The sequence below is a fragment of the Gopherus evgoodei genome, chromosome 15 (assembly GCF_007399415.2).
Source record: "Gopherus evgoodei ecotype Sinaloan lineage chromosome 15, rGopEvg1_v1.p, whole genome shotgun sequence".
Classification (NCBI taxonomy): Eukaryota; Metazoa; Chordata; order Testudines; family Testudinidae; genus Gopherus; species Gopherus evgoodei.
Window position 1 is genome coordinate 19,884,931 of NC_044336.1, and position 13,669 is coordinate 19,898,599.

At 36.5% G+C, this 13,669-nt stretch overlaps 1 protein-coding gene across 4 annotated transcripts in view; it reads left to right on the forward strand.

Moving 5' to 3' along the window:
* Positions 1-11,563, forward strand: part of DGKE (diacylglycerol kinase epsilon) — a 30,169-nt gene extending 18,606 nt beyond the window's left edge. For 3 of the 4 annotated variants that reach the window (XM_030534091.1, XM_030534092.1, XM_030534090.1), the window contains 5 exons: positions 770-883; positions 2,272-2,343; positions 2,997-3,124; positions 3,455-3,566; positions 3,902-11,563. In XM_030534091.1, coding sequence (XP_030389951.1) covers positions 770-883; positions 2,272-2,343; positions 2,997-3,124; positions 3,455-3,566; positions 3,902-4,093 — 618 coding nt within the window. In that variant the 3' untranslated portion in view covers positions 4,094-11,563. The remainder of the gene's footprint in view (positions 1-769; positions 884-2,271; positions 2,344-2,996; positions 3,125-3,454; positions 3,567-3,901) is intronic. The other variant, XM_030534093.1, reaches the window with a different exon arrangement.
* Positions 11,564-13,669: the final 2,106 nt, after the last annotated feature.

The window sequence follows — 13,669 nt, forward strand, 5'->3', positions numbered from 1 at the left end:
GTTTTGTTTTATAGTGCAGCTATGTAACAAAAAAATCTACATTTGTAAGTTGCACTTACACGATAAAGAGATTGCACTACAGTACTTCTCTGAGGTGAACTGAAAAATACTATTTCTTTTATCATTTTTACAGTGCACATATTTGTAATAAAAAATAATATAGAGTGAGCAGCGTACACTTTGCATTCTGTGTTGTGCTTGAAATCAACATATTTGAAAATGGAGAAAAGCATCCAAAAATATTTAATAAATTTCAGTTAGTATTCTATTGTTTAACGGTGCGATTAAAACTGTGATTAATCACAATTCATTTTTTTGAGTTAATCAAGTGAGTTAACTGTGATTAATCAATAGCCCTGCTTATTTTTAAAAATTACACAGTGAGCACTGAAAGTGCCAAAAGAAGCTTTTTAAAACAAAGGATACTGTGAAAGTGGTCATAGGGCTTTCTTTCTCTCTGAGGAAGTCAAAGGGTAGCTGAGAAGTGTGTGCAAAACTCCATGAATCCAACAATAATATTTAAGTAGTGGCAGTGTATTGATACATGCAAAGAGTCAGTGAAATTCTGCTCTGTAATGTGGGTGCTTCTCCCATCCCTTGGTAATTCTCATCGAAGCACCTGTATAACTGAGAGCCTTTAATCGTTTTATATTAACTAAGAACTGGTTATCTGCTACTTCAGATTACACACGTGTGACTTCCAATTTGCATATTGCTAGGATTTTGTTTTCATGTCTCCATAATTTTAACTAGAGCTGTTGTCCCGCAGGTGTTCACAATGAACAACTATTTTTCTATAGGACCTGATGCTCTCATGGCTCTCAACTTTCATGCACATCGTGAGAAGACTCCCTCACTGTTTTCCAGCAGAATTATTAATAAGGTGTGATTGGTAAAATAGCATTTCCCACTTCTTGCCAAAAATACTGAGAATTGCCACCCTTTAATCAAGACTGCAAATAGCCTCCTTTAATTCATGCAAGTATTTAAGTATCAGCTGTTTTATGTAACAGTCTGAGACAAACTTGGGGGTTTTTAACATTTTATAGCAATCAAGCAAAACATTTTTTTTGCATCTTAATCTAAGGTTGCAAAGAATCCTGTGGCACCTTATAGACTAACAGACGTTTTGGAGCATGAGCTTTCGTGGGTGAATACCCACTTCCTCAGACGAAAGCTCATGCTCCACGAAAGCTCATGCTCCAAAACGTCTGTTAGTCTATAAGGTGCCACAGGATTCTTTGCTGCTTTTACAGATCCAGACTAACACGGCTACCCTCTGATACTTAATCTAAGGTTGTGTTTTACTAGTGTCTAGTTTATTCTAATGTTTGTTCATTTTGTTGTTGCTCAGTATCACAGTTACGGTTTCTAGTAATATGGCAAAATTCTCTTTGACTTCCGTGGAAACAGCTCAGGCCACTGATTTGTTGCAGTTGTGCCTACTACTGTTAGAGCTACGTCCAGCCTTGGGAACTGCTATTAGGGCCCTATTTTCCCTTATGTGAATTTTTTTCCTACATAGGGAAAGAGAAACTCTTCTAGTTTAGCTCCCGGAGTTTCATCTTCATGGTTCCATTGGACATTCAGGGTTTATCTCCCTGGGTCAGGAAGTTCATTCTCCTTCAGCAGTAGATGTCTTGAGATGCACAGGGATCTTGGTCAGTTGGGGGCGGGGGACTGTTGTCACCACCATGCTGCTATTGGCTGGCTTACCACTCCATATTTCTAAGTTGTACAGTAGTGGCTGTGAATATGGACTCTAGTACCAGCAATGGAACATGCTTCTTAGCGCTACCTTGTCCTACCTCAGTTTTAGAAGAGGTTCAGTCCTAGAGCTCTTGTAGAGGAGCTTCCTTGGGGAGCTTATGGTGGGTCAGGTGCATTTGCAGCCAGGTTCCAACTGTTTGGGTTGCTCTCCCCTTCTGGAGCAGAGGGAAAGACTCTTGCTCTTAATTACCTGCAAAGCAGTCTTAAGTATATTGATCTCTGTAGAGCTTCTCAGTCATTTGGAAACTTAATGGAGTGGAGCAATGGCACTGCCTAACTCTATTTAAAAGTGTAGTACGGATTTTATTTTAAAAGGGAAAACTCTTACTTGCACTAGTTAGTAATGACTGAGTCGTCCTCTTCGTGAAACTTAAAAGCAAAGATGATACACAACTATCTCATGTTACATAAGAATTTCAAATTGAGCTCTTATAACTGTAATTAAATTATCTTTGTCTTGCTCTCTGTTTCTGATACTGATTTCTCTTTAACTTTTTGTAGGCTGTTTATTTTTTCTATGGAACCAAAGATTGTTTAGTACAGGAATGTAAAGATCTTAACAAAAAAATTGAGGTAAGGTATCTTATGTTCTCTTGCTAACGCACGTTTTTTTCCCAGGGGAACATACATCTCCCTCCCTCAAGAAAGCAGGATCTTAAATGGAAATGATCTAGTAGTTTTTATAAATAAAAAAGTCTAAGTAACGCCTAAGTCTAAGTTTCCACTAGATACAATCAGAGAGATCTCTTAAAGCGTACCTGTATATTGTTTACCTTTTGATAATAATAGCAAAATTAACTTGTGGCAACTGACTATTCAGGACTTACTGTACAGTATCTAGTGCCTGATCCTAAACCCATTGAAGATTCCTATTTACATTTATGGACTTTGGATCGAGCCCCTGCTGTAGCTAAAATCGCAGTGTATAGGTGAAACTTGCTCCACTGCAGAGGGATACAAGTCTGAGTCACATACCCTTGCAACTGTAATGTGCTAGTTAATAATAGAAATGGGGGTTGTAGGATACAATACCATATTATGAATTCAAAAATATTGTTTCTTAATATGTTTATATTTATTTTATAAATAACACACATGCTGGTCATATTGGACCAGTTCACATTGACTTCAGTGGTCACCCTAATGCATGAAGAGAAGTGGCACATGCCCACATGCAGAATTTGTCCCTCAGTAACTTACTAACAATCTGTTGTGTATCTGTAAAGCTAGAGCTGGATGGAGAGAGAATCGATCTTCCGAATTTGGAAGGTATCATCGTCCTGAATATTGGATACTGGGGAGGTGGCTGTAGATTATGGGAAGGAATGGGTGATGAGCCTTACCCCCTGGCAAGGTACGTAGTGCATCAATGGTTATAATATATACTTTTTTATTACAGTGTAAGGACCAATGGACTTAAGTAAGCAGTGTCATTAATCAGAGGGATTGCTCACATAAGTAGGTGCTGCAGAACTGGGCCATAAGATTTTATAGAGAGCATAGAATTTGTTATGGAGCAGAAGGCAAACAGATAGTTTTAAGCTTATGTACTGTATCAGTCACTTTAATTATAGTTTTATCTATTAATACAAAGACCATGTAAAGTTTTTTATACAGTTATTTCAGTGGTGTTCACACCTTTTTTTTTTTTTTTATAGTAAGTGTCTCATTTTCTAAAACTTAGGTATGATGATGGATTGCTGGAAGTTGCTGGAGTTTATGGCTCTTTCCATTGTGCACAGATTCAGGTGAAATTAGCAAATCCTGTTCGACTAGGACAGGCACACACTGTGAGGGTACGTAGCATTTATGATTACCTTTACACAAGTTTTTCAGTGAATGTGTCATCTTAGGCGCTCAGCTGCTGACCACGTCTTTGTTTTTAAAAGCTGCAGTTTGTCGGGGACTCTGGTGTTCATCATTTTTGGAAAAGTTAATTGCCACTTAAATTGCACCCCCACAACTCAATTATGGACACCCTATACATGTGTGTAACTAACAATATACTAAGATTCTCTACTGGGAGGCTAAAGTCTTGCTATATCAGTACATAAGCAGTAGTTGTAAATGAAATACCTTTGGCTGGAGTGAACTGTTATGATTCTGTATATGCTCTTTTATTTAATACCAGCTGATTCTGAAGAATTCAAAGATGCCAATGCAGGTGGATGGAGAGCCATGGGCACAGGGACCCTGCACTGTTACCATAACTCATAAGACACATGCACTGATGTTATATCACTCGGGTGAGCAAACGGATGATGATGCTTCCAGCATGTCTGAGCAGGAACACACAAAGGAACAGATGGATGAAGACATATAGGTTTTGAAGGATTTTACATAATATATTAATCAATTCTTGTTTAAAAACGTAATTAAATATATATTAAATGTTCTATCTCAATGACTATATCTTTATGCAGTAAGGTGTAGACTTGTGAGTGGCATAGGGGTAAAAAAAAAAAGCCATGCTTTCAAGTATTAATGGAAAAACCTCCAGGCTAACCTTTAGTAAAACACTTAAGTATATACTATCAAAATGAAAATAACTTAAACTGATTTTTCTTAAGGCTAAATGTCGTTTTAGTATGTCTTGAGAATACTATTTTCTCTTTTAAATAAGCACTATGTCTTACTCAGTTAAACAATATACCGTGAAGTGCACATAACAGAAATATTGAAATGTGACTCTGGGTAGCACGATCATCTTTTAAGACCCATGTAACAAGATTGTTTCTTTTGGAGACCATTGGTAACACTTTAAAAAACTATTACAGATAACTGATATTGTCTGATGATGATCTGAAAATAGCAACATGGCAAGTCAGTCTGTGCCACCACATTGATCGTATATACATATATGATCAGTAAAGATGTATTATCTGCAAAAACAGATGGAGAACATATGTATATTTTGCTTCCTGACTAGGTCATGCAAGGTGAATAATAGTTCTGCGGGATTTAGAACTTTATTTCCCATTTAAATTTACGGCCACAAAAGAGCATTATTGCAAACAATGATACAAAAATTCTGAATAGATCTAACAGTAGATATAAACATCCTGTTTAGGTAACCATCAAGATTTCTCAAGGTAAATATTGACCTAGTTGAAGCTTCTCAGGTTTAAAACTTCATGGTCGCTTCAGCAGAAATCAATATTTGCTCTTTAGTTATTTTATGAGTGAGTAACTTAACCTACAAAGCCAAGAGCTTGACGCTAAGGAGTAAACCTGTCACTAATCAATCCAGTTGAGCTCATGTACTGCAAATGATCTCCAAACAGTAACTGAATGTATAGTGGATGTGCGCTGTATACATTAAGCCCAGTGACAAGTTAAGGAAAGGCCTAAACCCTGAATTTTCTTACCTCTTTTGTCATTTTAAGCCAGCACCCTCAAATAACTTTCCTTTTGTTTTCTATATGCTAGTTTAAAGGGACACTGTCAAGTAGGGTAGGCCATATATCTAGGTTTTGTAAACCAAATGCAGTTGTTTTACAAAATCTAAAAAAGACCTTCCATGGATTACCTAATGTTCATGAAAACATTTTTTTAAACAATTTATTTAAGCATTTTTGTACAGGTTTATGGAAATCAAACACAACAGCACTATATCAGTGCATGATAGACCAGAAAGTTAAACAGACCCTTTCTGGTTTAAATTTTCCATGCTGAGTGAAAAGCAAAAAGCAAACATAGTTTATATGGTAAAAAGTTAATTACATTTTTGAAACTCTTCCATTTTTAATAATCTTTCAAGATAAAAATATGTTTTAACTTGACAGTGTCCCTTTTAAAAAGTTTACATGCTAGATTCTAAATACTACTGACATTAGTAAATTCATATTTAGACAGATTTGCAAGGTGTTTGTTTATATATGTGATTAGAATGTAATTAATTGTAAATGTTGACAAAAAATGTAAATTTTATACTTGGGAGCATTATAGACCTTCTTTGAATTTATAATTTATCATGTAAATACATTGCGATTTGAGTCACAGAAGTCCACATAAAAAGTAAATTAAAAATACCCAAAGTAGATATACCATGTTATAGATAGATCCACGATCCAAATCTTCTTTAGTTAAAACTGACTTTAGGTTATACTAGCTTAAAAATCATTTTAAACTGGTGAACCTCTACTTTATTTATATTTGAATAACTTATTCACACTTATTTTTAAAATATTTATTTAATTATTATGCTCTTATCCTTGTGTACTAATGTTTACAGACAAGTTATAAAGCTCTGGAAAAACTAGGTATGTATTTGGAATGCAGATACGTTAGAAAGACAATGACAGGATTTCTTAATCTAAACTTATCAAACTGTGTTGGGGAGAGTCATCTAAAGTTTATTTGGAAATTTTCAAGATCTATTTCAATACTCATAAGATCAAAAAACTGTCCAGAATTTTGAAAGTTTGAACCCCCACCCTACCCTTAAATAAAAGCTTATAAAATGCTTTTTTCCTGGTTCTGAGGAGATGGTAGATTGAAAATCCATCCTGTCTCTAGATGGATACCAGGGACCGAATTGCTTCCTTCCTAAACTCTGTCTGTCAGGGAGATCTCAGGGATCTGTGCCTGTCCACGGACTGGTCGTTGAGAAACACTGTTCTAGATGACATCACAGTTGGTGAGAACAGGCTGTCTCCCAATTTGTTTTGTTCTTGGTTGGAGGAAGGAAACAGGTACAGCACCTCAGACAATGGGGTATTGGCCGGGAGGTACTGTATGCAGACAAGCTGGATCCTTCCACTGACTGCAACTCACTGAGCACTTCTCAGGATCTGGTGCCAAATGGGTGAAATACTCTCTGGGCAATATAAATCCATGAATAGCTTTGTAATACAGGAGGAGAATGGGCAGTGAAGGTAACACTTCATCTAACACCTACTTGGTAATTTTGGAGAGCTGTTTTCTGAGAATGGCCCTAATTGTCTGAGCCAGCTCATCGCTCTTTGCATGCTGATGGGAGAATTATGCTGCATGTATGAGCGATTATAAGTGAATGTCTGAATAGCTGAGGGCATTTGGTCAGTAGCAAATTTAGACAATGTATGCTTGGAAAGCCATTCAGAAAATTCTATTTGAGGATGGTAGAAGATTGCACTCGCTATAAATTTTTATCTCGATGTCAGATATGCCATACCCACTTTTCTGGAATTGTGGACAACTGGAGACAGGTCAGAGGACTTTTTAAAAACAAATGTTAAGGCTAGAATTTAAATAAGTCAGGTGATCACAAGAATCTTGCAATTCCCAACTTTACCAACCTGTGGTTTTTTTGAAGATTTTTTTTTTTGTAAACTTCTCTTGCTCAACTGTTTTATTAATCAAAAGTTTTCAGTTCATCACAAATTTAAACTCAGATTCTGTTGTGAATTTCTCCCTGTGAAACCACTTTAGTCTGACTGCAGAAGTTATGTCATTATCATTTGCCTCCCCACGTCTAATTTGCATATAAATTAAATAAAGATACTTTTCAGATTTAATGATAGTTGCTCGTGTGCTATTGTATATTTATCATGGCTGTGAATCTGATGAAATTCACATTTTAAAAAAAATAGATGTTAGAAAACATTAAGCACCTGATACAGTTTTGTCTATTGATTATCCTATTTTTTTAATTAAAAATAGGCTTTGACAATTGGAAACATAAAAATATTGCAATATATTAGATACTCAGAAGAGGGTGCTCTGCTATTGAAATTCATGCTCTGCTCTAAGAAAAGCCACACTGCATTTAAGGATGACATAAATTATGAATACATTTAATTTCTCAGAGGCTTCTTATAAGCATATTAATTTGAATAAAATGTACAGCTGTAGAAATATTGGGATATTAATTTAGCAAGCATTCAAACTATTCATTCACAAAGCTATAATTCTAGGCTATATTGAGATTGTATTGCAGCATATGCTAGTGTACCTTAAGATCGGTCAGTGCTTCTGTTATAAATCCTTTTCCTGGTTTTATAACCTACAAGTTAAAAAAATTTTGGTGGGCTTAAACTTGCACACAAAACCTAGATATGGAGTGAACTTTTTTTCTCCCCTCACAACCACCTTACTTATAAACTTTCACAATTTGTATAAAATATATATATTTATCTTTTCCTTAGAGTAGTTCACAGGTCAGAGTAAAAGTTTATTGATTTTTTGGGACACACGTCTGTATTCTTGGGTCTTCTGCAACTTGTTTGTTTTTTTAAAAGGAATGTTCCCAATCCATAAGGTGGTCCCTACACCCTTTCTGGTTTTCCCCTTGAAATAAAATAGTTGAGGTCTGACAGTAGTTGCCATTCATGTTTATCTTTTTTATAAGAAATTGTGCTGCTACTTGACTATATTTATAACCTGATGTGTACTGGGGATCATGTGTTTACAGCATACTACAGTATTTACAGCATACCCCAGCATAGCGCCAGAAACTATCCCAATGGGTAAATAGTCCAAATTCTCCTTTCCAATGCACTGATGAGGCTCTCGTTTTAAATGGACACACCTAACTTTAAATCTCACGTGTGTTTGGAACATTTTTGTAATCTGCTGATTGTTCTGGAATGCATTCACTTCAGCTAGAGTGAAAACCAGGCCCCTGCTAGATTTTTCTTTGTTTGGGCCTATTTACATTCTAGAATTCTACCATATAAACACAATCGAGAGAACCTGATTTTGATAACAGGATGAAAAAAACCATGATTTAGCAGTCGTAGGGCAAATCTTATTCAGCACCATGTTAACAGACCAAGATTAACTCCTGATCCAAGCAAAATCTAATCCCAGTTAGTTGACATGATGATGATGAATAAGATTTGTCTGGTCTCCACTAACCACACAGTCATGATCATCGGTATTATGTTAACTAACTAGCAACAAGGGAAAGAAGAATATTTGTAATTGTAAAACATGCTTGAAACTACTAAAATTGATGGGGGCACTCAGGCAATTGTAATACTAGAAACTTCCTTCTAATCCACTTTTTGTAACTGACTTGTTTTTGTGATCCTTGTAAGTTGGAGCCATTCTGAGGTCAGTGCACAGCTCTGTGCTTATATTCAGATTGCATTTCAGTCAGTATGTAGACTTGTATCCTGTGCTGCTTTTTTATATATAAGACAGTATTCACTGAGGAGACAATGCTGATTATTTATGGTCTTTGCGCCAAATCCTACAAAGACTTATGAACTTGATTAATTTCTAGCATGTATGTCTTTATAGGATCAGGACCTTGATATTTTTCAGTCTAGCAATTACACTCAGCACTGTGCTTGCAGTGTTCTTCACTGGGATAAGCGGGCTTAGTTGAGATCCAAAATAACCTCCTTAAAAAGTGCAAGTTACGGGCTTTAGCTGGAAAAAATATTGTCTAACTATTGTGCCATAGCTTTCAATAGCATTAAAAATGTTAATGCAATACATGGTGACTTCTTAAAGAACACTCGAATGTTGAAAACATACCACTGTTACTTAGTTCTGATGTAAGAGTAACACATTTTTGAAATTCCTTGTATGTATGCTCTTTGTTTCCTATTTCATTACGTAGTGTGACTGCAGATACTTTTTTTTTAAACTGTCAACTAGAAATAATCTAGAATATTTTTAGATTTAAAAAGAGATAACTGCAACATTTTAGTAGCCTGGTTGATCCTACTGAATGTGAACTATCCACTTTTTAAAAATATGCTCTGATCCTGTTCTGAGGAACTGTAGCTGCGGATTGAGCACAGTGTAGGGTAGCAGAACATCACTTGTTTCGTGTGAACATTATTTACACATTCCATATGTTTAAAGCTCGTTCCTGCAAGCTCTGCCCACTCAAAATTCCTGTTTGCTTCACTGAGTGCTGAATATTCACCGATCCCGGGATTGGGTTCCGTTGGGATAGATCTTCAGCTGGAGCAAATCAGCATTGCTCCATTGAACCAAGCGGTGCTAAGGTGACTTTCACCAGCTGTCATGTTTTGGAAGTCTGAATTACCTTCATAGTTTTAAACTATCTTTTGTTTCTCTTTAACATTTCCCTGTCTTCTGTGCCCACATTATCTGCAATGATCTTTCCACTTCCAAGTTCAGAGTTGTTAATTTAAAGTGTTTGCATCCATCAAACATAATACCGATTATTGTATTGACGTCTCTTTAAAGAGAAAATGGAAACTGTTGTTGTAAGGATTTCAGTCTGTATCTTCAAAGTTGACATCCCTCATTAGCCATATGTCCACTACTAATTCATGTAGCTCTTAGAACTCTAGCCATCTAATCTTTATAGATTTTTTTATAGTAAAACCGAATGATTTTTTTTATTTTTGTAGCCTATGCCTTCAATATGTATAATAGAAATAATTCAAAAAACATATTCTGAATATTGTAAAAATGTGAATTTCAAGAGCTGTAACTGTGAGTTAGTCATAGTCACTTAAATAATATTTGTGAGAAAATACCAGCACATGAAAAGTTTACAAAAGCCTATTCTTTAGGATAGAAGTATTCTGATAGTGTAATATGTTTGTATTCAATGTGCATATGCAGATTCTGAAATTGCACTAAATAAGAAACAAAGAGCTTTTTACAGATCCAAGCACTGGATCAAAATGCTGAATTTGTAACCTTTAGTGTTCTTTTTATCCAGAAAAAGTGATGGGTGGTTGGTTAGTGGTTTTCCCACAGAACAGTAATGCGGGAACCCATCAATTTATTCAGAAACATAAATTGGTGCCTAATGTTGCATATTAAGCTGTGGCTATCATTCACTAAAGTGCCCAGAAATTAGCAAATGCCCATTTTTCCACCACCACCACCCCCCATGTTCCCTCCCCCCAAAAAAGAAAATGACACATTGTGTATTCACAGTTGCAAAGTGCTTGAGGTCTTATTTATAAAGGAATTACCAACCAGCATGATACTGCACTTCCAAAGTATCTTTTTAAAAGGTAGTAGATACACTTACATTTTCCTTGGCATCAAAGAGATGCCTTGTAACCCCCCAGGTAGAATTAGTTGCTTTTCTGCTTTCAAAAAGAATGAATAAGCTGTAGGGGGAAAGTGTTACACAAAACTCTAGTCACAAAAGTAGGGAACAATTTTTTTTTTCTTTTAAAACAATCTTCTGTACCTTGCTATACACAAGCAGTAATGTGACTTTGGAAACTTTCTGTGGTCAAACTTTTTGGTTTACGTTTATGCACACTTTGGGCTTGATCATATTCTCCTTAAGCAGACAATACTCCCATTGATTTGAATGGGAGTTTTGCTTGCCTGAGGAGTATGTTTGGTCGCTTTGACAGTATACTGACCAGTTTAGTTAATCATTGCCTGTAGGTGTTGTGTATTTTGTTGAGAAGTAAAAAAAATATTTGAGTGACCTGTTTGTACGCAATTGTAAATGCAGAGTAACTCCCAGGGAAATCAGCAGAACTCCATTGATTTCAGTGGAGTTACTCAGATTTACATCTGTTAATTTTGTGTTCTGCTCGTTCTTATGACTTAGAAGAGAAAATGTGCAGAAAGGAATCCTTTTGAAAGGATGTCTGCTTCATATTCCTCTTAGATGTTTGTAAATAAATAAAAGCTATTTTCATACCACTGATTGTGTTGCTGAATTTCCTGAAGCATCTTTCTGTTGTCTTGTTGATCTGTATTGTATTTCTCTGTATGAACCAGACTGAAGAAAATGTGTGTGGATTAAGATATTTGAATCCATTTTGTTTGTCTGTTTCATGTTCATTCACAAATCTGAACATCAGCTTTCAAAATCTGTAATAAACTAGTGAGAATATTTGACACCTAACTTTGTGCGTACTTTTTTGTACTCTGAAGAAAGACAAGTATGTTATTTGAACACTAAGTATACACTGTTTTTTACACAACAGAAACATGAGGTCCCAGACCTAAAGAGCACACACACACAAAAGAGAAAAGATGGGTCACCCTTAAAATACAAGACTGTAGACAATCAGTAAGGAGCTGTGATCATAGAAGGATTTCAAGACTTCTTGGTATCATAATTTATCTGTTATAACAGGTGATGATACTTAAATAAAAACTTTCCTTTTGATTTACCCTTCCCCTCCCAATTTTTAACAGTTCATACCTTAAAATACCCTATTTTATTCCTCACGTAATTAACAATTCTAAAAGATGTTGCTGGTTATTTTTCTTAGTGAAATTGCCAGCTGTGCTGATGGTTCCGAAAGCTGCTGTGATGAAAGCATTCGCCATGTTTTTCCATGGGTGTCCATATTCTTCTGAAGTGAAGAAAGCATAACCTGTGTATCCTGTAAGGGTAAGAATTCCAGCTTGTTCTTGACACTCCAAGCCAGCCTCCCCACTACTAGTTAATTGAAAGATTTAACACCTACACAGCAGCCATAAACCTGGCAGTTCTAACCTCAAGAGTTCTCTCTGCCTAGGGGAATACTCAGGTGGCATAAAGCTGCTGTAACAGCTCCAGCTCCTTACACCCTACTCTATACTGCCTTTTAAATTAATTAATTGATTACATTTATTTAATTAATGGGAAGGGATAGCATTGGCCTGCTAAACCCAGGGTTCAAGTATCAGAGGGGTAGCCGTGTTAGTCTGGATCTGTAAAAGGAGCAAAGAGTCCTGTGGCACCTTATAGACTAACAGACGTATTGGAGCATGAGCTTTCGTGGGTGAATACCCACTTTGTCGGAGTTCAATCCTTGAGGGGACCACTTAGGGATGTGGGGCAAAATCAGTACTTGGTCCTGCTAGTGAAGGCAGGGGGCTGGACTCAATGACCTTTGAGGGTCTCTTCCAGTTCTATGAGATAGGTAGGTATATCTCCATATATTGTTCTGGGGGTGTGGTTGGAGTAAGGAGGGCTTAAGGCTGCCTTTGCATCTCTCTCTCTTTTCACTTGCCCCATCCCCTTTATCTTTGCAGAGTACAGCTCAGCCACAGCACTGAATCTGGCCCATCATTGTTACTATGTTTTGCTCTTGACCTTTCATCACATGATCTGTGAGCACTCCAATAAATATTGGGCATGTCAGTGTCTGGTGTAACACTGTTGAAGTCAATAATTTTTCCTGAAAAGGCAGGACCACTGAAAAGCCTGTTTTCATTGAATGAGAGTTTTGCCATTGCCTTCTTGAGAGCAAGTGGGAGACCGTAGTCTCTCAAACCATGTTTTCACAGATGGGGAAACTGAGGCACAATGAGGTTAGTTACGTGACCAAAACCACATAGTGAGTCCATGGCAGTCAGACTAGATCCTAGGCCCAGGAATTCTTGTTTCAACCCCTAGCCCAAACTGCCACTTTTGGTAATTTTTGAGGTGGTCTTGATTGATTTTTAAGAAGATTAACTCCTTTTAAAATTCCACAGCAAGCAAAGGTTGTGAATGAGCCTGTTCTAGCAAGGTTTTTTTTTTTAATAAAAAACTATTCTGTTTTTAAGGGGCATCTCTTACAGTTTAATCAATGCTTAATATGTAATGAAAGGGATGCTGGAGCTCAAGCAATTTTTTTTACATTCATAATTGAAGGGGCCGGGGCTACAAACTGCCAAGCCTAGACGTGCAGGCCCTAAACTCTGGCAATTCCTGGCATAAATTAAGCACAGAGTTTAATGCTTTGCATTTTCTGAAGAGCTGATGGTAGTTTTATGTGGTTTCTTCAGTGCTGACAGGTAGAAGATCTGGCACTTTAAAGAGGGGGGTTTTGTAGTATTTTTGAAAGGGATTAAACTTTTGACTACATTTGAAGGGGTCATTGCCTCTGGTATTTCACATACAGGTAACACTAGATTTGTGTGGCCTTTTAATGGGTGTTTTTACTGAGCCTACTCCAGGTTTTGAATGGTAATAAAGATAAACTGCCATGCCTTTTTTTTCTTTTGGTAAATTGTTTTAAGATTCCCAAGACAT